The 26790-nt window shown below is 41.9% G+C and overlaps 1 protein-coding gene across 7 annotated transcripts in view; it reads right to left on the reverse strand.

The window, feature by feature from the left end:
* The window catches only part of CACNB4 (calcium voltage-gated channel auxiliary subunit beta 4), a 240737-nt gene that overhangs the window by 27870 nt on the left and 186077 nt on the right, over positions 1–26790 (reverse strand). For 6 of the 7 annotated variants that reach the window (XM_034654569.1, XM_019806909.2, XM_034654573.1 and 3 more), the window contains 8 exons: positions 23894–24013; positions 21928–22050; positions 15270–15400; positions 12703–12779; positions 11181–11200; positions 10876–10956; positions 9388–9446; positions 1264–1373 (listed from right to left, as the gene is read on the reverse strand). In XM_034654569.1, coding sequence (XP_034510460.1) covers positions 1264–1373; positions 9388–9446; positions 10876–10956; positions 11181–11200; positions 12703–12779; positions 15270–15400; positions 21928–22050; positions 23894–24013 — 721 coding nt within the window. Of the gene's footprint in view, positions 1–1263; positions 1374–9387; positions 9447–10875; positions 10957–11180; positions 11201–12702; positions 12780–15269; positions 15401–21927; positions 22051–23893; positions 24014–26790 lie in introns of those variants that run through there. The other variant, XM_034654574.1, reaches the window with a different exon arrangement.

Consider the following 26790-nt stretch of genomic DNA (forward strand, 5'->3'; position numbering starts at 1 on the left):
AGTAAAACAAACTGCCCTCAGAATGTGAATGCAAAAGAGACTCCTAGAAAGTTATAAGTGGACTCTACCACTCTTGGCGATCACAGAAAGCAAAAACAGGCTTTTGAGATGAATGTCATGATTCCCCAGCAGCATGGACTTTTTTCTGTCGATGGTGATTGCATCTTCCACAGCCCTGTTCATACATGGCTTGATGTAGCTAACCACATGCTGAGTAAGGGATAGATGGGCTAGGTAGGGAGAGACAGGTAGAGGGCTCTGTGACTAGGCCCACACAGTGGGCTATGTGTTCAGGCTCACAAAATCCCAGATGTGGAAAATGCTGCGGCGTACAAAACCAGAGGTGAGAGAATATAATGAGACTAACGGGTCTACCTCATTTATCTTAAATGTCAGAGATATCTCTGTAACAGCTACAGCTGGACCACTGAAAATGACCAAACTTCAGAGAAAAACTAAGGAGTGCTATCAGTGGCAGAGACGTCAAGATTTAACCTTAGTCAGTTCTCAATAAAAGACTGCCAGTGAAAGCCCACAGTGGCAACCCATTCGGGACCCTTCTCACTTTGGAGAGTTTTTTTTCTTTCCTTTCTGTTCTCACCTTCACTTCGTAAACTTTCACCTCACCCTTTTGTGCCTGCGAGATTCATTCTTTGACTCCGTGAGGCAAGCACCCTGCAATCCTATATCAATATGGCATTTTCCCCTTCTCCATCGCGGTGAATTTCAGAATGCTTTCTGACTGTGCTCCAGGAAAGACATATTTAAGCTCCCTGCATGTTATTAATACTCATTGCTATTTCCACTTAAAGATGTGACTATTCTGAGTACTACCAGCTAGCAGCAGAAGCAACACTAAGACACCATTATCTAGCTTTCTTCTAAAGATCTGAGAAGGTTGAACATCTCATTTCTTTTCATGTCAGCCGTGACTCAGGTATGACAGAGATCATTAGCCTCATTGAGAAGCTGGGGCAGAGTGGAGATGAGTGTTTCACGTGGTTAGGCAATAACAGACCAGGAGAGCCCAATGAGGGTTCTTCCCACCAGACTACTAATTAACTAATTGACTAGAGCTGAGAGAGGAGGCTCTGGCTGCTGTAGGACTCTGTTCCCTTCTTTTCCATGGATAGCATTCTCTTCAGTTAATCAGAACTTCCCCGTTCAGAATGGGGAGCAAATTGGAAAAGACATGCACAAACGAAACATGTGTCATCCCCTTCCGAAAGCACAGCTTGGACAACTCACATTTGAACATCTTACCTAAGCTGGACCGAGTGTTCGAACGTTCAATTATTGCTCTCTTGCTGGGATTATTTAGGACAGACCTCTTAGCAAGAGAAATGTCAGCTGTCACTCTTGTTATTGATATCCTATGAATAGGAACACAGAACAGAACAAGCCAGTAAAAAATATTATGGGGCTGTCAAGTGATTTATAACCACAGTACTTAATAACCACTTTACATACAGCACTGTGACCACAGTATGATAAACATTGGCCACAAGTGTTTTAAACAGGCTTTGGCTAGTATTAAATATAAGCTGGGTAGAATGGAGGAAGGTTTTGGCTATTTAACCAAAACCAAAACTAAAACAGAAACAAACCTGTTGTTGAAAATGCAGCTCTTCCTTCAATATTACCTACCTTGCCAAATTCTCTTGATAATGCACAGCATACCAGGAGGGAATCAAAACATATGAATAAACCATGCTCTTTCTGGGAAGCAGCAACACAATTTCCCTACAATTCACAGTTGATTTGCTCTTGAACAAGACTCCAGGAACTACGAATGCTCTGCCCAGGCATACCAATGCTGCTGGCCAAAGGGGAAAGCCCTCTTCATTTTCATCGACACTCAACCAGTTGGTAGCGATGTTGCATTCCTGGTGCTCAAAGGTTAAATTCATGATACGAGAAGCATTTCTCCCCAAACCCAAAGGAATGTTTCATTTCTAAGAATATGGAAAATATGATTTCTATTCTGCATCATAAGATTGTTTAGCATATTTGCTTAAGACTTTGAATGCATAAGGTGGGGAGACTGTGCAAGGATTTTGATAAGCCAGAAAGTTTCCCACAGTTACACAAGAGAAGAATAAAGCAAAGACACGGCAAATGAACACAGAGAGAGGAGTCTATTTGCCTATGATTGATCATAAGGCTCTCTGGAATTTACAATTTTAAAATTCTTTAAACTGGCATTGATCAATTTCAGATAATTATCTACCTGTAGAATGCAAAGAATGCCTCTCTAAGCCAGTTACTGCCACCATGGACCTCTCTCCATCCTTATTTTCAGAGCTTGTCAGGGTTCTGGAAAGGAGACAGAAGAGCAGTGCCCCTTCCCTTTATGCTCAGTGCACGCATTCTCCTTCATTTTTATATTCCTTTGGGGGTTGGGGCAGGGAAGGGGTAGAGTTGTGAACAATAATTGAGCCATCTGTCATCTCACATCTGTTTTGGTATACTATCAGCCTTCTCAGGAGACTCTTCACCTGACTTCAGTGACCCAAAGCCTTAAGGAAAATTTAAAATACTCCTTTTCACAAATGACTGGAAATCCTTCTCTAAAGCAACAGGCTATACAAAAGTTCTAATGTCATTTTAACGCAAAGCACCTTTTTGTGTTGTTGTATTTATAAGCTGTAGATGGTTGGTAACTTTTACATTTTTTAGAATTTTTAAGCGCTAATAAATTATTTGAGGCATCTTCAAATTATCTTCTGCAGAAACCAAAGGTTTTGTGAAATACCTCCAGGCCACTGAGAACACTGAAGGGAGGCTGAGTTGGTGGAGCGCCTGCATTCCTACCATCCATGCCAGGCAAACACCTCTGCGTTTCTGTTTTCTACATTGGGGCTTTATATACGATTTCATTGTAAAAAGCTATTCAACTGCTAAAAGACCTTGGAAAACACTGGTCAAGTACAACTTCTTCATTTTGCCAAGAAAACTGAGACACAGAGAGGAAGTTGCACATGATTAGTGAGAGGCCTAAACACAGGCCCCAAGCACCAGGCCAGTACTTAGTCACCTGACTCACAAGTCTCTTAGAGTTTCAGTTTTCTTCTCTAGCAAGCCTGAATGCCCAGATGCAAGCCAAATCATCAAGCACAGATGCAGTCGACCTTGGCCATGTGCAGAGAGGTGGTCAGGATTTCAATGAGGTTAAAGTCAAGCGAACCCCATGTCTCAGGCTCCATTACTCAGTTGGCCTTTTCAACTTGAGGTATGAAATCTCATAGGCAGTCCTGTGCTCACAGCTCCTTTATTTACAGAATAGGGTTTGCTTGCTTATTGTTGTGTTTCCGTTTGTTTGTTTGTTGTTTTAAGAACAGAGTTGCTGGTTAGAAACATGCAGTCAAGTTCCAGAGCAATTCAAATCTATGACTGGAGACAAGTGGGTTAATAGGAACAGAATTCAACTTTCTAGAATAAGGACTTTTGGAGGACCTAAAAAGTCTACTCTGCGTAAAGGAGATCAAATTTTCTAGTTCTATACAAGCCCAAATAGTGACTTTTGGTTCTTAAAATTTGAAAGGATTACCTACAGGCACGTACTCTTATTTTTTCTGGATTTTAAACATGTTTACAAAGCTATTTTCAAACACACACAGAGTTTTACAAGTTTTTACAAGTTCTACATAAAAGCAAGCAAACAAACAAAACAATTAACACACACATACACAGGAAAAAAAAAAACCTGCTTCATATTTTCCACAAATAGAGAAAGGTATGGACAATACAGGGTTCTTTTTTTTGTTTTATTTGTCAACAAAATACCAGCAAATTTGTTAATCTAAGTTATTTCTCAAACATCTTTTTTAAAAAAGATTTATTTATTTATTTTAGAGATGGGGGAGGGCAGGGAGAGGGAGAGAGAGAATCCCCAGGCTGACTCCCCACCAAGTGTGGAGCCCACCATGGGGCTCGATCCCAGGACACTGACTGAGATCACGACCTGAGCAGAAAACAAGATTCAGCTGCTTGGTAAGTATTATTACAAGTTATTTCTTAATAACAGTACACAAGCATGCATGAAAGAGCTCAGGACAAGACAGACACAGCCCCAGAAACCCTTCAATAAGACAGAACAGAGGTTTCTATTTTCCATACAAATATGCTTACTGTTACCAAAATCAGACACCAAATCCAAACTTTATTTTTTTGTAACATTCTTCCCAGCAATACAACTTAAGTTTATATACTTTCTTTAGTTTAATATACTTTAAAAAATATACTTTACATACCGTTATACATTTTTTATTTATTTATTTTTACTTAGAACAATGCCCTTTCTACTTCTTTTCTTGCTGTACTCATTCCCCCAGTGTCTTTCAATACTTCCATGCATCTTATTTGATATATGTCTTTTAAAAGTTCCCTAGGAAACTTTTCTGTGACATAGTGTCAGTGATTATTGGCTGGTAGATAAACACGAACAGAAGTTCAGTTCTTCAGCAAACTGGGTATTGTAGCAAATGTCACTGAAAACTAGCAAAAATTGTTCTCTAAATCTAAGCAAATCTGAATCCCAACTGTTCTTTATTTCTGTTTTGGAGTTCATCACAATTACTGCAATCTATCATGACCTATAAATATTAGTTTTCTGCAAAAAAAATACTTTTAGTTATAACACATTCATTCAAAAACAATTAGTACTTCTAAGGTGGTTGGGTATAGCTCTATACTCTAGAGCGATACTCTATCTTTGCTACATCTAATATGTAATGTGTTTAGTGCATTAATTTAAAAAAAATCCTAGTATGCATAGAGAAGACTATTCCAAAGAACAGAACGTACACTGTCAAGAGAATTGGGATGGAAGGCATACATAGATCTGAGTATTCTTCCTGGATCTTGCTATTGCTGGGTGTGTGACCATGGACAAGCCATGTCATCTTTCAAGCATCAGTATCCTGATCAATAAAATGGTGATAGCAGCTTCGCCAAACTATCTCATTAGGAGCAAACAAGGTAATATATAAAGTGCTTTACTAAATAATTATCCATAGTGTCCTATGTTGATATGCACATATATAATGTGTATAAGACAATTACTGGAGATTTGAAGACTGGAAGGGGACAGTTTCTTTCTATTCTATCCTCAGAAATTAGCAGTTTACCATGAACTCTCCCACTCCCAGAGTCCATGAAATGTGTATATACTTTGAGGGTGAGGGAATTAGGTCAGACATGTTATAATCAAAACCTGCTAATTTAAATATTCATGTTTGGCATTCAAGTGTTCGATTATGTATCTCTAGTGTCTGACTACTGATGAGTCTGCATTTAAAGAGAGAATGGTAGAAGGAGATGATAAGAGGGTGATACTGATTTTGAAACAGAAGGCACTATTGTTCTTTCCCATTCGTTGACTGCAGTTACAAGTTGTTTTCAGTCTGCCATGCCTTGGCTGCTGTGTGATAGCATCAAGTGTGCCCATTGCTGTTTATAAATAAATAGTACCTCTCTGAGTCTCCTAAGTTGTATTCTCAGCCTCTTTTCTTCAAATTCTTTCTCAAACCCTTTTTTTTCCTTTGAGTAGCCTTCAATTAACAACTTCCTTTAACTTTAGATCTTATCTCTATAGGCTACAGTACGTTCATCCAGGATTTTTGGCCATGATCATGCCAGTTACAAAGCATTCGCCAACAGCCATAGATCTAATTTAGTTGTCAAAATGCATAAAGCAACAATTTTATTGGAATTTGAAATGATTAGCATAGGTCAACAAATGGCAGTTGGTTTGACTGCCTGCTGTTGAGACTAGGAATGGTATATTCAACCAGCTGAACACACCTTATGCCAAAGGATGATCCCCAGTGAATGTCTGTGGTGTAAAATGAAGAGAGAAAAGCTCCATGTCACTGCGTGTGTGTTCACCAGGCTGATCCCACTGCACCTGAATTATGATCTGTGCATGGGAACTGTCACTATGTGTGGATATCCACATGGACAAAGATCCCCTAGGAACTAGTTAGTACTATACTTTTCATTTTTCTTACACGTATTACAGTTAGGTCCTACAGTAGCAGCCACAGCAATAAAACTGTGTAATAAGTAGCTCTCAACTGCCTCAAATAATTTGAGGTATTAAAAAAAGGGCCAGTCTATGATTTTGTAACAATCAAGCTGTTGGACTTGAATCCAATTTGTTGACTTATTTTCTTTTTTCTTTCTTTTTTTAAAAATATTTTATTTATTTATTTATTTGACAGAGAGAGAGACAGCCAGTGAGAGAGGGAACACAAACAGGGGGAATGGGAGAGGAAGAAGCAGGCTCCTAGCAGAGGAGCCTGATGTGGGGCTCGATCCCAGGACTCCGGGATCATGCCCTGAGCCAAAGGCAGACGCTTAACGACTGAGCCACCCAGGTGCCCCTGTTGACTTATTTTCTAACCAGGATCTGAAAAACAGTACTGAAGAAAGCCTCTTAGCCAATGGATCCCTTTTTTGCTCTTTCTGAAAAATAAGACTTTCTCTTGACTCTTTTGTCTAACCTACTGCATTCATAGCCAGTTAAACACTGAGTAGGTTTCCATTAGAACATACTGTTTATGCTGTATCACTGTGCTGAAGCCTTCTGTATAATTGTTCTCTTGGCTGGTTTCAGTTAAAGACTATGTGTTGTTTCCTCTCCCTTTATTAATTGGTGAAACATAATACAGCAGATTGTCGTAGCTCAAAATGTAAGGATATTTCCCACACAGCAGATGTGTCAGAGTCCCTGTGAGGCTACAAGCACGCTGCTTCTTCCTTATCAAAGTCTTTTACATACCCTCAGCTACTGAATTCATGACTGGTTTTTCTGCTGCACTGGCCTCTTCTTATTTGAAAGCAAGTCCACTCTGCTACTCCCACCTTTACCGTCTCTCTTTTCCCAACTCTGTCATAAATCAGAGCTCTCCAGGGCTGAGTCTCTTTCTCTGGCTATTACTTTTGCTGCTGTTTGAATCTTCCTCCTATCTCCAGTTCCTCCACTGTGCCATCGGACCGTATGGAACACCAGGCGTTGACATTTTAATTATATTTCTACGAAAATCATCTTCAACAGTGTGTGTAAATGATGGATGCAGCAACTCTACCAGACTCATAACAAATCTCTGCTGTTACCATCAGATGCACTTCCTCTTTCTGGGCCTGAAAACTGAAGCGGAACCTCAGACGCTTCCTTCTTGAAAGTAATAATTCAGCCACTCACTTTCACTTTGTTAAATTTTAACAGTTCCCTTCTTCTATTCCCGTTGGTCCTACCTTTCAGACCGTTAAAAGCATTGTTGTTTATAAGGATGCTATGTGGTGACAGAAACACTCTGACACAACAGGCTGTGTCATGGGATGGGATTTGTTCAGCTCCAGGGCTGTTATGGGGTCGCCTGCTCAGAACTTCCTCAGGTGAAGACACCACAGGTTAAAACCACACAGCTTTAAGCTAGAGGAAGTGTGTGTGCGCGCGGCCAGTAACACAGAAGACTCAGCCATGCATGCTAGCTGCCTCCAACCCACAGGCTGCTGTATGAAGTTGAGGGTTATAGCCTAGCCACCAGCGGGCAAGATCAGGGCCACTGCTATTAAGTTAAAGCGTCAGAGCTCAGCTGTTCTTTGCAATGCTTTTTCAAGAAATGAAATCCCAATAACCAAACATTCTCAAACAGAAGCCGTTTATCCATCTGTTTGTGGTTGCTGAAGAAAAGAGATTACAATAAAAGAACTCTTACATTTCCTTCCAACTCTAATATTCAGTGCTTTTCATTTCTTTTCTTTGAAATGAAATTCATTTCATTCTCGGTCTATTTTCTTTTAAAAAAAGAGGGATATGAGGAACAGGATCAACCCATGGCTTTCTTAGCATTTTGTGTCCATTAGATAAACGTGGCAGAGACGGTTATTTGTTCAACAAAATCTATATCCTCCTCCTTCTGGGCACGTAGCTAGACTACATTTCCCAGCCTGCTTTGTAATTCAGCATGGCCACATGACCGGGTTCTGACCAATGAAAAGCGAGGACCATGTGCGGCACTTCCAGGCCGGCACACGCCGCTCCCCACCAGCTGACTATAGAGACCACCCTCAGGCCGAAGACCCCAAAAGATGGGCGCAACAAGCTTTCTGTACATTCTCCCCTTCCCAGTATAACCCCCTCCACCCAGCTGAGGAACACCTGTCTCAAACTGTTCAATGAGCAACAGTAAGCTCCCACTGTATCTGAATCATTATACATTTTGGGGTCTATTTATTAAGGCAGCCTGGCAGTCTACTAATGTATCCAGCCATTCACATAAGGGCACTGAAGCATTCTGATTCATTGAATTAAAATCTCAATGATTGGAACCCAAATCTCAGTTTCTTTGAATGTAGTCCCAGAAACTAATGAATATTTTAAACATAATTATCCAGAAGACTTTTCTTTTGACAAAAATACACAGTTTGTACTTAAAGCATTATTATGTTTGTTTTTTCCTTAAAATACCATATTTAAAATAACCTATTTGAAGCTGTTTTTAAAAATATTTGGTAAGTTGGATGCATGTACCCATACTTCTCAGTACATACTATGTACATTTTCTTCATTTCTATTAAGTCTTCAGTAATTGCAATGTGGTTAGTTTTACAAGGAGTGCATTCTGCATTGTGAAGGAGCTTAGTGCTTAGTATTGAGCCAATATGGACTTTTTACCACTTCTCTGCAAAACACAGAAACTCTTTTAGACATTTTTCACAAAACTTAAGTGATAAATTTTTTTGATGGCTAAAGTAACTGAGCCGTGTTAATCATAGGATACGTACAAAATATACCAATAAAATACAAGGTGACTTCTTGGTAAAATAAACCCAGAACTAAGCATCCAAACAAGTACTCTTCCCTACAAACAGTCACTTTGGGAAGTTTATGATGAAAACATTTCTTGCACTCTTCTTTTGAGGAAACTCAGTACTTTATACCTTCTTATGTACACACATACATGCATACACACATACACACACACACAAACACATGCACACACAGTTCCCAAGTATTCCTACCAGCTTGACCAGTGAGCCACCACACTTATCAGAAATAGTCTATATTTTCATTAATATTTTTCATAAAATAAGTTTGGTATGAATTCACTAACAAGCAAGGAAATAAAGACAGACACATACATTTGATTAAAACAAATGGATTCTTTTCCTTTTCAAGGTCCTTTCTCCCTTGGGGATTCAATGCTATACTTCATAACTTCATAACTTCAGAATTCTTTCATTGTATTCTTCCCTGAATACTGAGTTAACTTTTAATTAGAGAACTTCTGCAATCACTGGAAACAGATCCACAAATCAATTTATCATACATGTTCAGTTAAAGGAAAACAAAAATACAAAAACATCTGTATGTCTCACCTCCCATCAAACCTGTGCTTCAGGAAATCAAAGAGGGCTTTCTGCATCATGTCTGTTACCTTTGCAGAGGTGAGAAAAAAAGAATGAGGCAAACACACGCAGAGACAGAGAGAGAGAGAAGTCAAAGGTGAGAGAGGTGGAAGCGAAGGGCACTCTATCTCTCAAAGACCTTACACAGCCTGCTGTCTCTGAGGGGTTAGGGTAGGTTAGCATGGGAGGCATTCTTCATGCTTAACCACTTACAGTTACTCCAATTTCCCCCTTGGCTGTCCTCTAGGGTATTGAGGAATGAACGAACAGTGTTCACTAGACCCAGGGCAGACCTGCTTCCTTTCTTAGGTGATAGGACTGCAGCCAAGAGACCACAATAGGCTGGCTTTGCTCGCAGGTGCTGCCTGTCCTTGGCTCCCAAGTGATGCTTGCCTCCAGTAAGGAGCAGCTAGAGCTCCTCTGGGCAGCCACAGACTCAGCTGTTGGTAGAAATTTTCTGTCTCTATAGATCAGTCTCCTGCTCTTCCTCTGACATTGCCCGCTGAGAGGCGATGGGGAGGGGGAGAGGAGGGTGGGGAGAGGAGGGAGGGAGACAGGCAGAGGGGAGGAGAAGGGGAGGAACAAAAGGGGATGGGATCCTTAGATCGGCCTCAAAAAGATTCATTAATTCATTCAATAAATGTGTATTAAGTAACTACTGTGTGCCAGATATTGTCCTAGCTCAGTGGGAATGGTACCCTGGAGGTTGCCCACCTTCAGATTTTAATGTCCCATCCCACCTATTCTTATCTATGCTAGCACAGAGTCAGATTGGCAACACCTGAAATGTAGGACATCTAAGTCCTTACTCTTTTCCTTCTTACATTGTTTAATTTCTGAACAAGTTCATTAATACTTTCAGTGGAGGTTTTTTTCCTTCTGTGTCCTTAAAATAAATAAGCAGAGAAGTATTTTGTGGGATAGGCCATCATCTTGAGCAACCAGCAAGGTGACTTTGTTGGTGCTTTGAGGGTTTAGGTTTGCTAGCACATGTTCTCCTATGCTATTTATGCTCTATTTTTTATTTTTTTAAAGTAAGCTCTACACACAACATGGGGCTTGAACTCATGACCCCGATATCAAGAGTTGCATGCTCTACCACTGAGCCAGCCAGGTGCTGCCATACTGGATTATTTCTAATAGTAATGGGAATGGTTGAGACAAAGTCCTTCACTTTGAATTTAATGCAGAGCAAAACGTTGACCAGAACCTTCCATTATAAAAGTTTTAAGGGATACATTTCTAAACAAAGAGATACACATAAGGTGAGAAGTGTGCCAGGGAAGGAAGCAAGAGTGAAGGGTCACATCAGCCCCACACTGTGCCACCCGCCTTCATAGGAGGGGAGTTGGCTCCATCAGTACTTATATGTAAGCAGACCCTAGAGGAGCAAGCTCCCAACAGCTGTCTCCTAGGTCCTTGATCAACAACTGAAGCATAACAGATTGGTATTTGTACCTCATAACCCTTCAGTGACGGCCCCACTAACACCACCGGACGCATGGATGGCACAACATCGTAAGGAGGAATGTGCTCCGTCTGAAAAAGATGATTTGACATGTGTGACAAGGTGAGGCTAAGCACACCTCCTCAACCGCCACAGTGTTCATAACTCTCAGGTCAAACGAGAAATGGTTACCACAGGTCCCCACCAAGGAGGCTCATCCCTTATTTTCTAGCCATTTGGGTCACTGAAATGGAGCATTGCAGGCATGTATGGATAGAAACCTTAACAGTAGATTTAAAAAAGAAACACAACTTACCACTTTTTGCTTCTGTTTTGCTAAAAGACAACAATGAGAGCCATATCAAAATACGTAATCTCTGTAAATGATAGTACATGATTTTAAAAGATGGAAGAATGTACCAATTTGTCCCTAGAATTCTCATCATCTGACAACTACCCACTCTGCAGAGCACTACTCTATTATTCCATTCTGGACAAGACAATTTTGAAGAAAAATGAAAAAAAAAAGAAAACCAGACAATTTCCTCCTTGTACGAATGACCTTATATCCTGATTTCATGTTGGGTGGTGTGGAGGTGGACTTCATAACAACACCGGAAGTTCTGGGCCAGCCATGGGCAATAGGATGTTCCCTGCTGGACACAGCATACAGTGTAGCTGAGCACAATGTGGACAAATAAAATTTCATAAAAAAAAACTTAGAATAACAATTTGGGTAAAAATGATCCTCACCTCAATCACTAGTTATTTTTGGATTTGTAATTTTGATGAACCATGAGAAAATTTTGCAGTCCCTTATGTGTTTTTAAGTTTTCTACCTACTTTCCAGGATATTGACATATTTTTCCTACTAAGTTGTTGTTAATTTCAAATAAATTTATAACTGGTTACTCCTGTTCTTTCTTGTTTGTAATAGTGCAAAGCTGCAATGACATAAATGTCCAACAAATGGGGATGAGGCAAAATATTTCGATATCTGACTAAACTGGTTTTGTAGCCATCCAAGTAGGTCCGGTCCATTTGGGGACAACCCAGAGACCTAGTTCGGTTCAGAGACTGGAAGATCAGGAAGGATCCACACCAACAAGAACCCAGTACTCAGAACTACCCCAGAACCAATCACATTTACTGCAGTTATAGTAGGCCAGGATAGACCTTGGACTTGTCCTTCTGAGTTGGTGATACCAGACGCCCTAACGCAGCACCAATTCTGGGCCAGCACAAATTAGACTACAGGAGTCAGGGACTGTGGTAGAAGAAAAATTCTTGCTTGAATATTTCCATAATTACCAAATATATAACAGCTCCTGATTGGACCACCACTGTCCCTTTATTTCCATTAATTCCAGAGCACGGTTATCTGCTGTCCAAATAGAAATGAGATCATCCAGGCCCATTCTCTGCTTCAACCCTTCCAATCTCCGCAGCCCAGGCTACACCATCTAAAGTTACCCATGGAGACTGGAACAGAGCATTTTCTTGAAAGTCTACAACTTTTTTTCTTTAATTGGCCTTCACCACTTTAAAATCTGTTGGGTTCTTGGGTGGGATAATGAACAATGGACAGTTACTGGCTCTGGGGGGTAAATAAGATTTCTCAAAATTAGATTATAATGATTTGCATTTGTAGTATCACAAGTATTCTTTAAATAGAGTCAAATTACTATAGAAAGCAAATGAGCAATGAAATATTAAGGAGAAGAATATTTAAATCAAGGCTTTAAATCATTTCCAAATTAGTAAAAATACTCATCTGTACGCTCAAATATTAAGAAAGAAAAACATTCTATTAAAAGGAGTTAAACTAAAACCCTCACCTGTTGATGTGGGTGTTGCTCGAAATGTCCCTGATACCATTTCTCCGAGACTTGAAGAAGAGTTTCCACTGGATTTCCTGGGATATAGAAAAGGAACTTAGGACTCATTCCCCAGATTCCTTGCAAATAGAACTTGAAAGTACAAAGCTTTCTTTGGCCTAAATCCTACTAAATAATTCAAAACACATCAAATCCTGCTTTGGAGAAGAACTTCAAGAATCTACCCAAATGTTTTCTTTGACCTATTTCTCAGAGAAGGTGGGGAACTAACTGGGACCTGGACATACTTTGCACAAGTATCTCTCCCAGTTATTCAATGCAGAAATTCGGCGGAAAAATCAAGGACAGAACCACTATTGTGAACTGATGCTTAACTAATACTAGTCACCAGTTGGATGCACAAGTTGGATGTCAAACATAGCTCAAAACAAGCCATAAGAGCTAGAAGAAGCATTTCTTTTTAAAAAGTGATTATATGGGAGTCAGAATTAAGAAGAGATGGTAATAACATGGTAATATTATTTGTGACCTAGAATGGAAGATTGTTCCATTGGTCTCCTGTGGGTTTGGAAGCTTCCCAGGAGCCCATAGAGGCCCTTGAGAGACCACCTTCCTACTTCTCCAGTGTTCTTCCCTCTCAGTGCTTGAGAGCACGGTCCCTAGGTCAGAACAATCTCATTTCTCATCCTGGCTTTACCATTTACTAGTTGCCGCACCTTGGATATCATATTTCATGTCTTTGAGCCTTAGCTTCCCTACCTACAGAAGACAGTACACCTCACAGGGTTGGTGTAAAGAAAAAGAAGATCACGTCTGTGAGCTCTTGGTTTTACTCTTTTAGTTCAAAAGTACATAATAACATTATTGTTTTTAAATATTTTATTCATTTCTTTTAGAGAGACAGCAGGTGCGGAGGTCGGGCAGAGGGAGAGGGAGAGAGAGACTCTCAAGCAGGCTCCAGCACGGGGCTCCATTTCATGACCCCGAGATCATCACCTGAGCCAAAATTAAATGACTGAGCCACCCAGGCTCCCCAGTACATAATAACGTTATGAAATAATAATAATAAAATAACAACTTTGGAAATGATAATAATACATTTATTATTTCATTCATCAAATTTTTATTGAGTATTCACTGTTCTAGAAACTAGGAATATAACAGTAGTGGGAAAAGACAAAATCTCTTCCTTACAGAGACAGATTTTGGTGAGAGATATCACTATCAAACAGATGAACAGGTAGATATATAGTATTTCTAACAATAGTAAGTACAACGGAGAAAACTAAGTCAGGAGAGAGATAGGAAGTAAAGGAAGGGAAGTGGGTACAATTTTAAAGATGGTGGCGGTAAGGGGTCACTGGAAAGGTGATATTTAACAAAGATCTGAAGCAGATGAAGGAATGAGCTGGTGGAAATATGAAGAAAAGGGTTCTAGTAAGAAGAAACTAGTAAGTGCAAAGGTCCTGAGGTAGGAACATGTGTTCCTAATGTGTTTAAGGAGCAGCAAGAGAGATAAACAGTCAAGAGAAGAGGGAATAAGAGGAATTAATAATCAATAATATTGCAGTCATGTTAAATACTAAAAAAAAGATTGATAATTAAAAGTGGGTTGGGGGACCTGAGTGGATCAGTCAGTTAAGTGTCTCTTGATCTCAGTTCACGTCTTGATCTCAGGGTTATGAGTTTAAGCTCTGCTTTGGGTTCCATGCTGGGCATGGAGCCTACTTTAAAAAAATTTAAAAATTAAAAATTAGAATTAAAAAAAAGTGGGGCTAACTGTACTTTTGGGATGTCTTATCACTGTTTAAGAAGTTCCCATTAAGACAAAGGCAAAGGGCCCATAAAGAACAGAGGAGTTTCTGAAGCAGAAAAGGATCCAACAGAAAAAGGAAGTTGAGAGTCAAGAGAAAGAACTGCTTCTATTTTAGGTCTTTCAAAAAATGATAACACATATCAAATCCACGCTTCGGTGTAGGTTCGCAGGCTCAGTGTGATTCTGAGTTCTCTTTTCTCAGGCTTTGCCTGTGTCTCTGGGACCTACAAATACATGCACCCTAAGATTTTTGTGGCTGTTTCATTAGTTCACTAGAGGTTGAATCATCCCAAGGTAGACGGTGTCTCAATCCCATTAGCAAGAGATGGCAGATGCCCTGGGTGGAGACAGGTGTTTCTAGTGGTGGGATGGTAGCAAGTGTACCATTGCATTCCACGCCCACTTGAGAGGGGTTCTCCGAGAGTTAACCAGGAAGGGCCCCAGTGCCGGGTCAGGCCAGGTTCCCACCTATACTGAGAAAGAAGGCCCCATATGACTCTCCTGGAGGAGAGGTAAATTTCCAAGGAAGGTATGCTGAGGCCACAGAGAAGTTTCCACTGTGGAGTTCACATGCAGTGGGGAGAGTGAAGTCTCTGAAACCCCTGTGTCAATTTCAAAAACACCTCATACACAGACAACTTCCTTTTACTCCGAAAGCATACATTTTTAACCTAATAAGCAAACCTGAAAACATCATCTTATTTTTCTACCCACCTTTCCAAGTAAGTTTATAGAAACGAAGGAGCCTTACCCTCCGTGAAAACGTCCCCTTTTTTGTTCTTGCTGAATCCGTATGTTCTCCAGTCTAAGTGGACTTGGGATGAAGCCAATCTCACAGCCTTCCTTCACGAGCCTTCCTATCCACCAATCATTGTTATATTTCTGGAATGCAGATATAAAACTGCTATCAGTAGTAATTCACTTATCTTCGCATACCATTAATTAATTTCCAAGGACCAGAAGAACCAAATACTGTTTATATTATACTATATTGTTATATAAACACTATTTATATTATATCATACTATGTTATATATATCTAAGCATTCACGGACTAAAGCCAAAGTCTGCAAACTTTTTACCTAAAGGCCCGGATAGTAAATATTTTAGGTTTTGCAGGCCACATGGTCTCTGTTGCAACTTCTTAAACCTCCTATTGTCACATGCATGTGGCCATAGACAATACATGAACATGCGAGCATGGCTGTGTTTCAGTTAACCCTTTCTTTCTAAAAAAGACTACAGGCTGCAATCAGCCTGCAGGCCACAGTTTGCCAATCCCTGGACTAAAGTTGGGTCCTAACCTTTGGATTCCTTTGGTCCTTGTCAAGAAGCCCTAGCCAATTCTTAAGAAATAGATTTTAGAGGGATAACTATGCATCAGTGTAATTGGAACCCTGGAGAACAAGACAGACAAATCTGAGATGAAATACATTCAACTGTCAGTTATTTGTCAAAGCTTTCAGGTAAAGATTCCATGATACTCTCTGTAATCTACTCTCACTGAAGAATTGTCATCTTCCAAATATAGGTTTACAAATTCAGATCTTTTTCAGATGAAAAAGAAGCCTCCTCTTACAAAAGTTAAGCATATTGTACACGTGGAGTTTTTGAAATAATCTCCAAATGGCCTGAAGTCCAATAGGAACACCAGGATTTCTATTTACATAAAGTTCCATGACATGTAAAATCAGAAAGTAAACCCATGCAAAGGCTTCAGCCAGTATGGGGTGAGACTCTGTGAACATGATCTTATTCAGTGGGTGAGCAAAATTGTATTTGTAATTACAGATTTGCTGAAGCCTAGATCAGAAGGCATATTTAATCCAAGGCACCTGCCTCAAAGGAAGGTTTCAGGTAGGTGATTTTTAGAAAGCAGGTTCGGTCCTATTGTTTACATCCTCCAGAGATGATTACAAAAACTTTGTCTTCATCAGTGTTGGGCAAGGTAACTCTCTTTCTCTGATCCAAAAAGTATGTTTTTTTTTTCAAAATGAAAAACTATATGGAGTACACTTTGCTTAGCTCAGAGAAAAGTGAAATTTATATGTATATGACACTGACACATTGTGAAGGAGAAATGGATGGTTTCATTAACTCACTGCAGCGTGAAATTCTGCATAGCTGTGAGTAATTCTCAGCATCAGCCTCACACTCAAAAGCAAAACGATATGACTTAGGGATTTGGCCTTTATTATGCACACAACTCCTGCAGGAGGCATGCAGGGCACATAGCTTGAGACTGCGCTTCAGGAATGTGGGTTGAGGGGAACGCCTGGGTGGCTCAGATGGTTAAGTGTCTGCTCAGGTCATGATCCCAGGGTCCTGGGATGAAGTCCTGCATCAGGCTCCTTGCTCAGTGGGGAGCCTGCTTCTCCCTCTGCCTGCTGCTCCCCCTGCTTCCCCTGCTCTCTCTCTGACAAAAAAATAAATAAAATCTTAAAAAAAATAAAGAAATGTGAGTTGACCTAATATAAAATCTTGAACAATCGAAGTCTTGATTTTTCCCATCTTCCCATCTTGTATTTCAGGACAACAGGCCTGAAATAACAGGCCTGTTTATTTTGGAATCAACAAAAGGCAAGGGGGCCCGTTTAGAATCTTTGGTGCCCAGGTCTGGAATGTAAATCTTCTTGTGGTGGGGACAAAGCAGACTATGAGTCAGAGTGTCCTAGGGTTTAAGTTACTTCCTGAACCATAAGTTAGCCCGCTAGAACACTAATTTATTAAACGGTACCCAAGCGACCTTAAAGGGCTTCCAGAAACGGTTCATGGCAACTTCCCAATCTGTTTTAGCTTCGTTGTAGGAAGCATCTAAAGCTCACTGAGAATCTGGCTCAATGTAAATGGAAGTTCTCTGAGCTACCCCGCCGAGTGTAAGAGATGGCTGTTTAGATGACAGATGAGAGGAGAGGGGACAACTTGATTACAGAAATGTGTTGATCTGCACGGGTGCTCCCGGAGTATGTGCCAGGGGTTCTGGGAAGGTCCCCTAGTGTTGCTCCAATCCTTCTCATTCTCATTTCCCTAACATGATTAGTACTTTCTCTTTCTAAGATGTTTTCTTATCGGGTATTTCAAGATCTGAAAACAAGCGGCTCTAATCCACGTAGGATTACCAGCTCAATACCATACATCAAACTGCCCATCTGACAAGAAAGTCACTGATCAAGGAACATATAAATCAAAAACCAGCCAACAGGACAAATTGAGAATATCGATGGAATGGAGGGAAGCAATAACATACAGCAAGGTTGGAATGTAGGTGTGAGTGGGTGTGCATAAAATATGCGAGAACTTCCCTTACCTTTTAAAGTTCTGCTTCTCCTTGGAAACAATGGATGTTAGCAACTAATGAATAGGGTTTGGTCATTTTTGATGGAAATGGTGAGACAATCCACTTAACCATTCAGATGCTAGGGCACATGTTTCAGGCTTAGGGTCCTTGTCTACCAGGCCAATGTGGATATCCTCACCTCATATGCCTTGAGAAGGTAGAAATCAAGTCGATGCTACCCCCAGCTTCCTGTTAGCAAGGCTCTGAACCGTGTGTGTCTGTACCCATCCTCTCCCTGCATGTTACAATGGGTAAGTGGTCCCCTTCTATCAAAAATCTCGCCCCCCCTCAACTTGGGGGTCTGGATCCCCTCTTCTTGCCTACTCAAAAACTGTACAACTTTGCCTACCTTTCCTTTCCCATCAACCTCTCCCTCTGTTTGTTAATATTAGCACATGTGGGTGTTCCACAAGCTCCCGTCTCAAAAGAAAACCTTTGACTTCATATCCTCCTCAGTCTACTACCTGGTCAGTGTCAACTTCCTTGAAAGCATGCTCTACCCTTGCTGAACATATTCCTAACTCCCCTTCTCTCCTCATCCCCCTTCATTTGGCTTCCAGACAATCGTCCCAATGACTTCTGTGCCACTGACCGCCATGTTGCCAACCCAAAGTCCATTCCTCACTCCTCATGTCACACAGCGTTCGCCACAGCTGACTGCTTCCTTCTTTGGGTCACACTCCTCCCTTGATATCCATACATCGCTCTGTCCTGGTTTTCCTCCTGTATCTCAGGCTTCTCCAGTTCCGTTTCCTTATTTGTTGAGTCATTTCATGTAGCCAACCTCTGCGGGATGGAATTCCTTCGGGTTTGATGTCGGGCTGCCTTTTCTTCTCCCTCTACTCCCTCTTTAGGTGACTTCAATCATTATCACAGCTTTAAATGCCACACATAATCTAATGACCTCAATTGACATCTTTGGCCCAACCCTTTCCTCGAAGTTCCAGATTCTAATATCTAACTTCTACTTGATATATCCTTCGAGATGTCCCCTCCCCATCTGTCCTTTCCCCACCTTAGTATTTTCCATCCCCATTGCTCAGTTCACAAATATTGATTTGCTTGATCATGCATGACGTCTCCCTCACTCTTAGTTTCTTCACCTGGTCCATCACCACCACTCTTCACTGAAAGTCTGCAATAGATCTCAAATCTGTCTACTTCTTTCCATCTCACTGCTGCCATGCTGGCTCAATTCCATTGAATGGTTCTAATGGTCTCCCTGATTCTATACTTATCCCACCCCAATCCATGGTCTCTACAACAATCAAAGTAGCCTTTAAAAAAATAATAAATTCATCCTACTCCTTTGCTTTTAAAGTCTTCAATGGCTTCTTATTACACTTAGAATAAAATCTAAAGTCTCATCATCACTTTAAGGTCCTCTATGACCTGTGCCCTGCTTAATTCTATGGCTGTCTTCTGCTACTAGGTCCCTGGCTCACTGCATTGCAGTCATATGGCCTTCTTCTAGTTAACTGATTGTGCCAGGTTTTTCTCCTACTGCAGGGCCTTTGCACATGGTGTTTCCTCTCCCTGGAAGACCTCCTCTTGCTCTTTTTAAGGTTGGCTCCTCTTCATCTTCCAGGTGTCTACTTAAAGTTCACATTGTCCAAAAGGCCTTCTCTGATCACCCCTGTACTTAAAAGTATATACAACACCCTCATCCCTATATTTTAAATTTTTTAGCATCTGCTTCGTTTTTCCCCCCAAAGCATTCACAATTTGGAATTATTTATTTGTTCATGATCTGTCTCCCCACTAGAATTTCAGTCCACGAGAGGAGGGAATCTGTCCACTTTGTTTATAGCTGTCAGACAACATCTGCCAGGTCCTGGCACATACTTGAACACAAATTTTCAAGAACTGTATCTTGAATGAGTACCCGAACAAAGGAACAAATGTAGTTAGAGCCTCAACCAGCTCACACGGGCACAATGCAAAGTAGACCTCCAGATGTTTGACCTACTTGCTATCAGGTGGTTAAAGTGTTAAAACTATGAATACGTCTCCGTGTCACTAATACCATTGTAGAATGCTTCAAAGCAATGATTTGCAAAATTGTTATATATTTACCACCTGCATCTCATTTTAGACTGGGGGTAAGTGCAGGTGTTTGAGTGATGTGGAATGATCGGTTTTTATTGGTCACACTGCCTCAGGTTTCACTTTACTAGTCCCATTCTCTTTTTAGAGGGGCATGAGGGTGTGCCTATTTGCCAGTGTATGCCCCCAGCCCCATCGGGAAGCTCTGTGTAGAACAAGGCCGGCAAGACTGTGCTCCTGACTTGGCCTAATTCTTGTGCCCATCTTCCAGATGCCATCCCTCCCCTCTATTCCAGCCCCTCACTCAATCAGCGAGCCTTCCAATATATTTCACTCTCAGCATGGGTAACATGCTGAAATCTTTCCTATCTTAAAAAAACAAAAGAGCAAATAAAAATTTAAAAACACTCCCTCGATTCCATACTACCTTTTTCTGGCTACAATGCATTTTCCTTTTGGAACTCAAAGCTTTTAGGAAGGGCAGATTGCAATTCCTCTCCTCTGGACTCCAGATTATGTGGGTAAAGGCCTATTAAGTGTCTTCACAGGGCTTTCACAGCACCCCAGATACAGTGTACCTAAAAGCCAATTCACAACCACATCCACCTTGCAACAAGGCTTCTCCCCTCTCTGCCTTCTTTATCTGCCCCCCTTCATCCCCAGAGCGACCCCTGCCCACCGCCGGCCTTCTTTATTTTGAAAGCTGACACCACCCTCTACCCTTTCTAGTGAGCTGTAGAACTGGCCTTTCTCCTTCCTTCCTTCCTTCCTTTCTCTCTATTTCACTTTCTCCAATATCCCTGCCCATGTGAAATCTCCCAGTTCCAGTCGGTCTGCTGCCTCTTCACTCTTCCCTCCAAGCTGCTCCCTCTCTCCAGCCTCTCTGCTGCAATCTCCGTCCAGCCTCTGCAACACTCCTTCAGCATCAGAGTTATAAGACACAAGGCTGGTGGCACCTGTCCATTATTTAAAATTTCTCTCCAGCCCACTGCTTGGTGATAAAGTCCAGGCTCCTTGTCAGGGCCAAAGAGGTCCTTTCTTATCAGGCCCCTGCCTCTGTGACTTCGCCCATCCCCTGTACCACTCCCTACTTCCTGCCCTCCAGCCGTGCTGCACTGCTCCTGGCTGCCGCTTCCACGAGATCTACCCCCACACCCACCCGGCCTGAACTCCCTCAGGCCTCACCATTTCTGTAGAGCGCCCTACCCCTTGATCCTCCTTTCCCAGCCAGGTGGTCCCTCTTGGGGGACTTTCTTTTTCATCAGGTTCCCACAACACCTATTCAATTTTACTACAGTAGAGCTTTTCATCCAGGGCAGAAACTAGGCGTCTGCCAGTGTTTTCCACTAGACTCAGAACTCCCTGGAAGCAGGGACAGTGTGCCTTCATCTCTGATCTCTTGATGCCCTGCACAATGTCTGAGATGAAGCAGGATTTCAATTTAGGTTGACTAAATGATTTTTTGATGTCATCATTCCACCTGCCAAGTTGCAAGTCCTCAAGTCCTCCCTATACCTCTCAATCCCTTAAGCTTTCTGTTTCCCAAAGTCCTCTGCCCTCTTCCTAGTTTTAATACTTAAATTATTAATTATACTCTGTAGTGTTGGTTCCAAGGTCAAGGTCCACAGGATTACAGCAGAGATGTTTATAATTACAATATCCCTTGTAAATGGTCCCTCACGGGTAGGCGTCGTGCCACCAAACTCCATGTTTCCCTAAGTTGGATCCATAGACCTGTGGCTCTGCAGTTGTGCAAGGTGATTAAAAGGTGACCAGGGGACCACAGGTCTGTCCTAAATCCATCCTATGATGACGGTGATGCAATGTTTTAAATGTGGGATCATCCAAGCAATGATCTCAGTCTTCTAGATCTCAGTGAGAATGAAAGGATTTGGAAAGCCCAGCAAATTAAATGAGGTAACACACTGACAGCTCCTCAGGGCTTCTCTCGGGTCACTTTGGCTCAGAGCTGATTCCGGCTCTTGCCTCGTGGCAGGTTAAGGGGCGCAAAGAGTCCTACATTTACCTCTTTAATGTGGAGAAAGTCCTTGGCATCAAAGGAAATGGCTGTGCTCGGAACAGGCACATCCTCGTCCAAGGCGCCACAGTAGCTCACATTCGTCTTCACAGCAAATGCTACAGGCTTGGACTGGGGACAGAACACGGCAGAAGGGTGGAGGAAGAAGACAGAGTGGGATTGTTCATATTGAAAAGGATAATAAGATAATTGATAGTACCAGGCAGGAAGGGAAACCACTTTCCAAAGAGGTGTCTCAAATGGGTTTCACGGTCCCTGGCAGCATAGAGAAATCTGCAGCGATGACTCTAAAAATGATTCAACCCAATCTGCCCAACCATCTTCCCCCTCCTGTGCTCCTTTCCAACATCCCAAAGAATCCTACCGTAAAGTGCTGGGGAAGGATGGAAAGACAGGAGGGGGCTGTCTGCTTTGTCCTCTACTCCTCAAACTTACGCTTGCTATTTTAAATGATAATAGACAGCCCTTGGGAAACAGGAAATGTGTGCCAGGTCTTAAATTAAAAGGAGGTGGTGGGAGTAAAATAAATATTTTTTGAAGTAGCCTCAGATCTGAAAACCTGTGGAATCCCACTCAGTAAAATGAATACCTTGTCCTACCAGGAAAAATAAAGGCCAGTTAGGGGTAGACCAGAAGGACGAGCACCGCCTTCTCCCTAGGTAACAAAAGCTGGTTCTGAAACTCTTTTTAGGCAAACTCCTCCCCAGCAAAGTGCTCTTGGGTGGGTGCAGCCTCTCAGAGGCTAAGCAAACCAGCAGCCTAAGCTAACGGCGCTGCGGCTGCCATTTGGGTGACCACGAAGGCCACAAAACACTCTGAAAGAAAACTAAAACAAAAATTAGCCACAAGTGAGAACACAAGGTTCCTGCAATCCTGGGCTGCTTTGTTAGTGGCTCATTTATTGTGCTGAGAACATGACTGGGGAGCAAGACTGAGGCAAGACCCCAGTTACAGCCTTACCCATGTCCCTTCACAGGCACTGCCCCACACCCCCTTCAGCCAACCAAGCACAGATAGCATGTGTCACAGCAAATGAAGGTGCCTCGTTATTGGCATTGTTCCCCTTACTGCTCTTATAAACAGTTTACTGTAAAAACAGAAAAAGGAAGGAATTCATATTACTCGAGCTTCAGTTTTTCCTCTAAAAGTTAGAAGACTGGATCAATATGCCATAGGAGTCTGTCATGAAGGGCAAGGAAGAGAGGCTGGCCACAACCCCTGCCTCATATTTTGCATAAAACTTCATTTGACAAAAGGAGTCTATGCTAAAAGAAACAAACACACGAACAAACAAAAAACAGTTTAGGAGACATAGAACAGGAGATCTCTAGCGACTCTTCCAGTTCTAAGATTCAAAAATGCAGTTTGCTCCCTCTTGCCTCCTGTGGGTACGGAGATTCCTAGATGGGGAACATCTGTGGGACATCTGAGGTTCTATTTTGGCAATGCCTTTGATTGCTCATCTTTGCCAAAATGCTAATAGTTTTTCAAAGCTCCTAACTTCATGCTGAACTTGAGGAGGGAGACTGAAACAGAGAGGGAGCAGTAGAGAGACCCACGAAACAACAGTGCGCGGGTAGCCAGAAATGAAGGCTGATGGCCCAGAGAATGAGGGGTCAGTAACGGGTGGAGCAACCTGTACCCTAGGAGGCTCTCTGCCGACACTGGGAGTGGCAAGCTTAATATTAGCCACAACTGTGAAGCTGGAAGATGCCCAATAATTCACCACCATTCCTAACACAAAGGGTGAAGGGTCGGGGTCTCAGGAAATGGCCCCCTGGGAATGTTACTAACCTCTCTTAGGGGGTGAATGGGTCAGGAAGGCTTACAATCTGGTGCCTTAACAGGATGATCATAAAATGACTGTTCCAGAAGAATCTGACACAGGGGACAAGCAGCTGCTACCTGCTGAGGAACACGCCACTTGGGAGTCAAAGAGGGGCAAGAAAATCACCTTTGCTCTCTCAAGCTGGATGGCGGCTTGTTGTTCTCTCTCCTGCCGAATCGCTTCCCGATCCTCTTCCAGAGAGACATCGGAGTCAGACGGCCTGCTCGTGTAGGAATCCGCTGAACCCTGCGAAGGAAAGCCCAGAGTGGTTTAAAGGAGATGATGCAGAGCTTCTTCAATCATCACATCCGTAACAGCATCCCGGAGTGGGTTCTCTTCCTTTGCACAGGGGTGGGTGCACACGCTCTGCGCCTTTGTTGCAGGTGTCCGTTTAGACGGCCGAATATAGTTAATCATCTTAGTAATTCAGAAGATAGCAATGTTGTGAAGGAAAATATTTTGACTAGATTAAGTGCTAGGAAGTGAACTGCATGAAAATTATGTGATATCCAGTTCCATTTCTTCTTGTTTTATGCGATCTTTTATATTAAGCCCATACTCATTTGCAGACCTGAAGTTTCATTCCATTCTCCTTTTTATATACACATCTGAGGGAAAAAGTTGCTCAGCCTATTATAAGGGCTAAATTCTACCCATATCTGGGGCTACAGAAGACAGATTTATCTAAGATTTCAACACAGCAAAGCAGAATCCTGCTTTAGTAAGTGAGTTTCCAGTTCTAGTAACCACACCATTGAACTCTTTCTCTGTTAAAACTTAAGTCATTGGGATGCCTGGGTGGCTCAGTCAGTTAAGCGCCCTGCTCTTGATTTGTCTCACGTCATGATCTCAGGGTTGTGAGATCGAGCCCCACATCGGGCTCCATGCTGGGTGTGGAGCCTGCTTAAGATTCTCTGTCTCCGGGGCGCCTGGGTGGCTCAGTTGTTAAGCGTCTGCCTTCAGCTCAGGGCGTGATCCTGGAGTCCTGGGATCGAGCCCCACGTCAGGCTCCTCCACTGGGAGCCTGCTTCTTCCTCTCCCAGTCCCCCTGCTTGTGTTCCCTCTCTCACTGGCTGTCTCTCTCTCTCTAATAAATAAAATCTTAAAAAAAAAAAAAAGAAGATTCTCTGTCTCCCTCTCCCTCTCCAAACAAAACTTCAGTCATTGTCCTACACTAGCCATACATGGTCACTATGGCCACCAAGCCATTAACTTAAAGATGAAAACAAGGATGTCCTCAACAGAAGCAGACATCTAGGAGGGCTATTTGAACAACACCGAAAACCAGCCTGACAGACGTGGCCAAGGTACTGGAGGTGCCCAGCATCACTCGGTATTCATGGCATAAGAAGAGATGAAAACTACAGCAGCTAGTTAAAAAGTTAAAAAAAAAAATCCTTGAAGTCTGCGTTCTGGTTGCTGAAGGAACGTCACCCTTACGATATCCTTAAGCTGGCATTACAAGTTGATATTTGCATAGATGATGACATTTACACAGCAGAGGTATTGATAGAACTGGTGTATTTGGCATGTTTCATACATCATGCACAGATTTTGAAAAGCACAGACCTACCCATATAGCTGAGAATCTGCTATCCATTGCAGAAAGGACTCTAAGAAAGGTTGACTGCTGAAATGGATCCTTTGAAAGTTTTCCTAAACTTAGAAATGTTAGGGTTAGCACAGATTTTCCTGGTGGCCTAGGACAGTAACTCCTGGTGAGAGGTTTTATCAGAACGCCCAACAGAACCCTGGCTCTTCATTCTGCCTCTGTAATTTGCTTTTGAAAACTGTATGCAAGTTACTTCGGCCACTCCAGACTCAGTCTCTTCATGTGCACAATGGGGACACTGCTTACTTCAAAGAATTAAATGGAATAAGACATAATGAACAGCTAATTGACTTAGTCCTCACTGTCGTACCAGTACAGAGCTAGCTGCTTTGCACACCTCACCTCTCTGAATCCCTGTAACAGTGTCGAAGCTTTGATTCAAACTTGGGCAGTCCAACCTTAGAACCAGCAGTTTGAAATCCTGCACTGAGCTGCACTTGATATTAAAATATTTACTCCAGGATCTGGCACATGGTAAGCACATAATAAATGGTCATTCTCATCCCTGTTTCCTAGTCCTGACAGCTCTACATTGATTTTAAAAAAAAATAAACTCTAATCGTTTTTTCAACTCCCTTATAATATATATGCACAATCGCCCATCTCAAAAAGTATCCATTTTTCTTATTGTATTTGTTGTCAAGAAAACACTATTTTTTCCCAGCTTTATTGAGATATAATTGATATATAACATCGTGTAAGTTTGCAGTGTACAATTTGTCGATTTGATGCACTTACATATTGCAAAATGATTACACTATAAGTGTGATAACTACAGTGTGCCCAAATCCATGCACTTTACGTAGCACTTCTAGAAGTGCCCTTTAAAGAGGAAATGGATTTGTTAAACAAATTATAAACAAATTCCTCCGTGCAAAAGTACTGGAGAAAAATCTGGACCTACAGAATGGATCAATACAGGGTGACTGACTATTCTATAAATCCCTCATTGCTGAAAAATAAAAGCTACCTTGAAGTCCTTTAAATGAGTTCTCTTAGAACACAGCTTTTGTCCAAATTTAGGTATACCTGCAAAGAATCCAGAGTAAGAGTGAAAGAAAACAATGTTTCTAAAACATGTATGAGAACAGTTCTGAGTTAGTTCTAGGTGATGCTTTGCGGCCGTGTGACATGTGCTGCAGATCATTTTAAGGCCCTGGACTGGCTGTGTGAAGGTGTCTGGACCGCAACATAATGGCGCTGCATGAAGTCAGGAAGGAGGCACTTGCCGTGTTTTGCAAACATGTGCTGGGGAGGCTGATGACTGTAGTCCAGGAGCAGGCAGGCTCCCTGCTGGAGCAGTGAGGCAAACGACTAAAATAGACAGTCTACTGTTGACACGAGGAGACAGCTCATTCCCGAAACTACTTTAACAACTTTTCATCCTGGCATTCCATCACCTCTGAGCACA

This window comes from Ailuropoda melanoleuca, chromosome 2 (assembly GCF_002007445.2).
Source record: "Ailuropoda melanoleuca isolate Jingjing chromosome 2, ASM200744v2, whole genome shotgun sequence".
NCBI classification, from domain to species: Eukaryota; Metazoa; Chordata; class Mammalia; order Carnivora; family Ursidae; genus Ailuropoda; species Ailuropoda melanoleuca.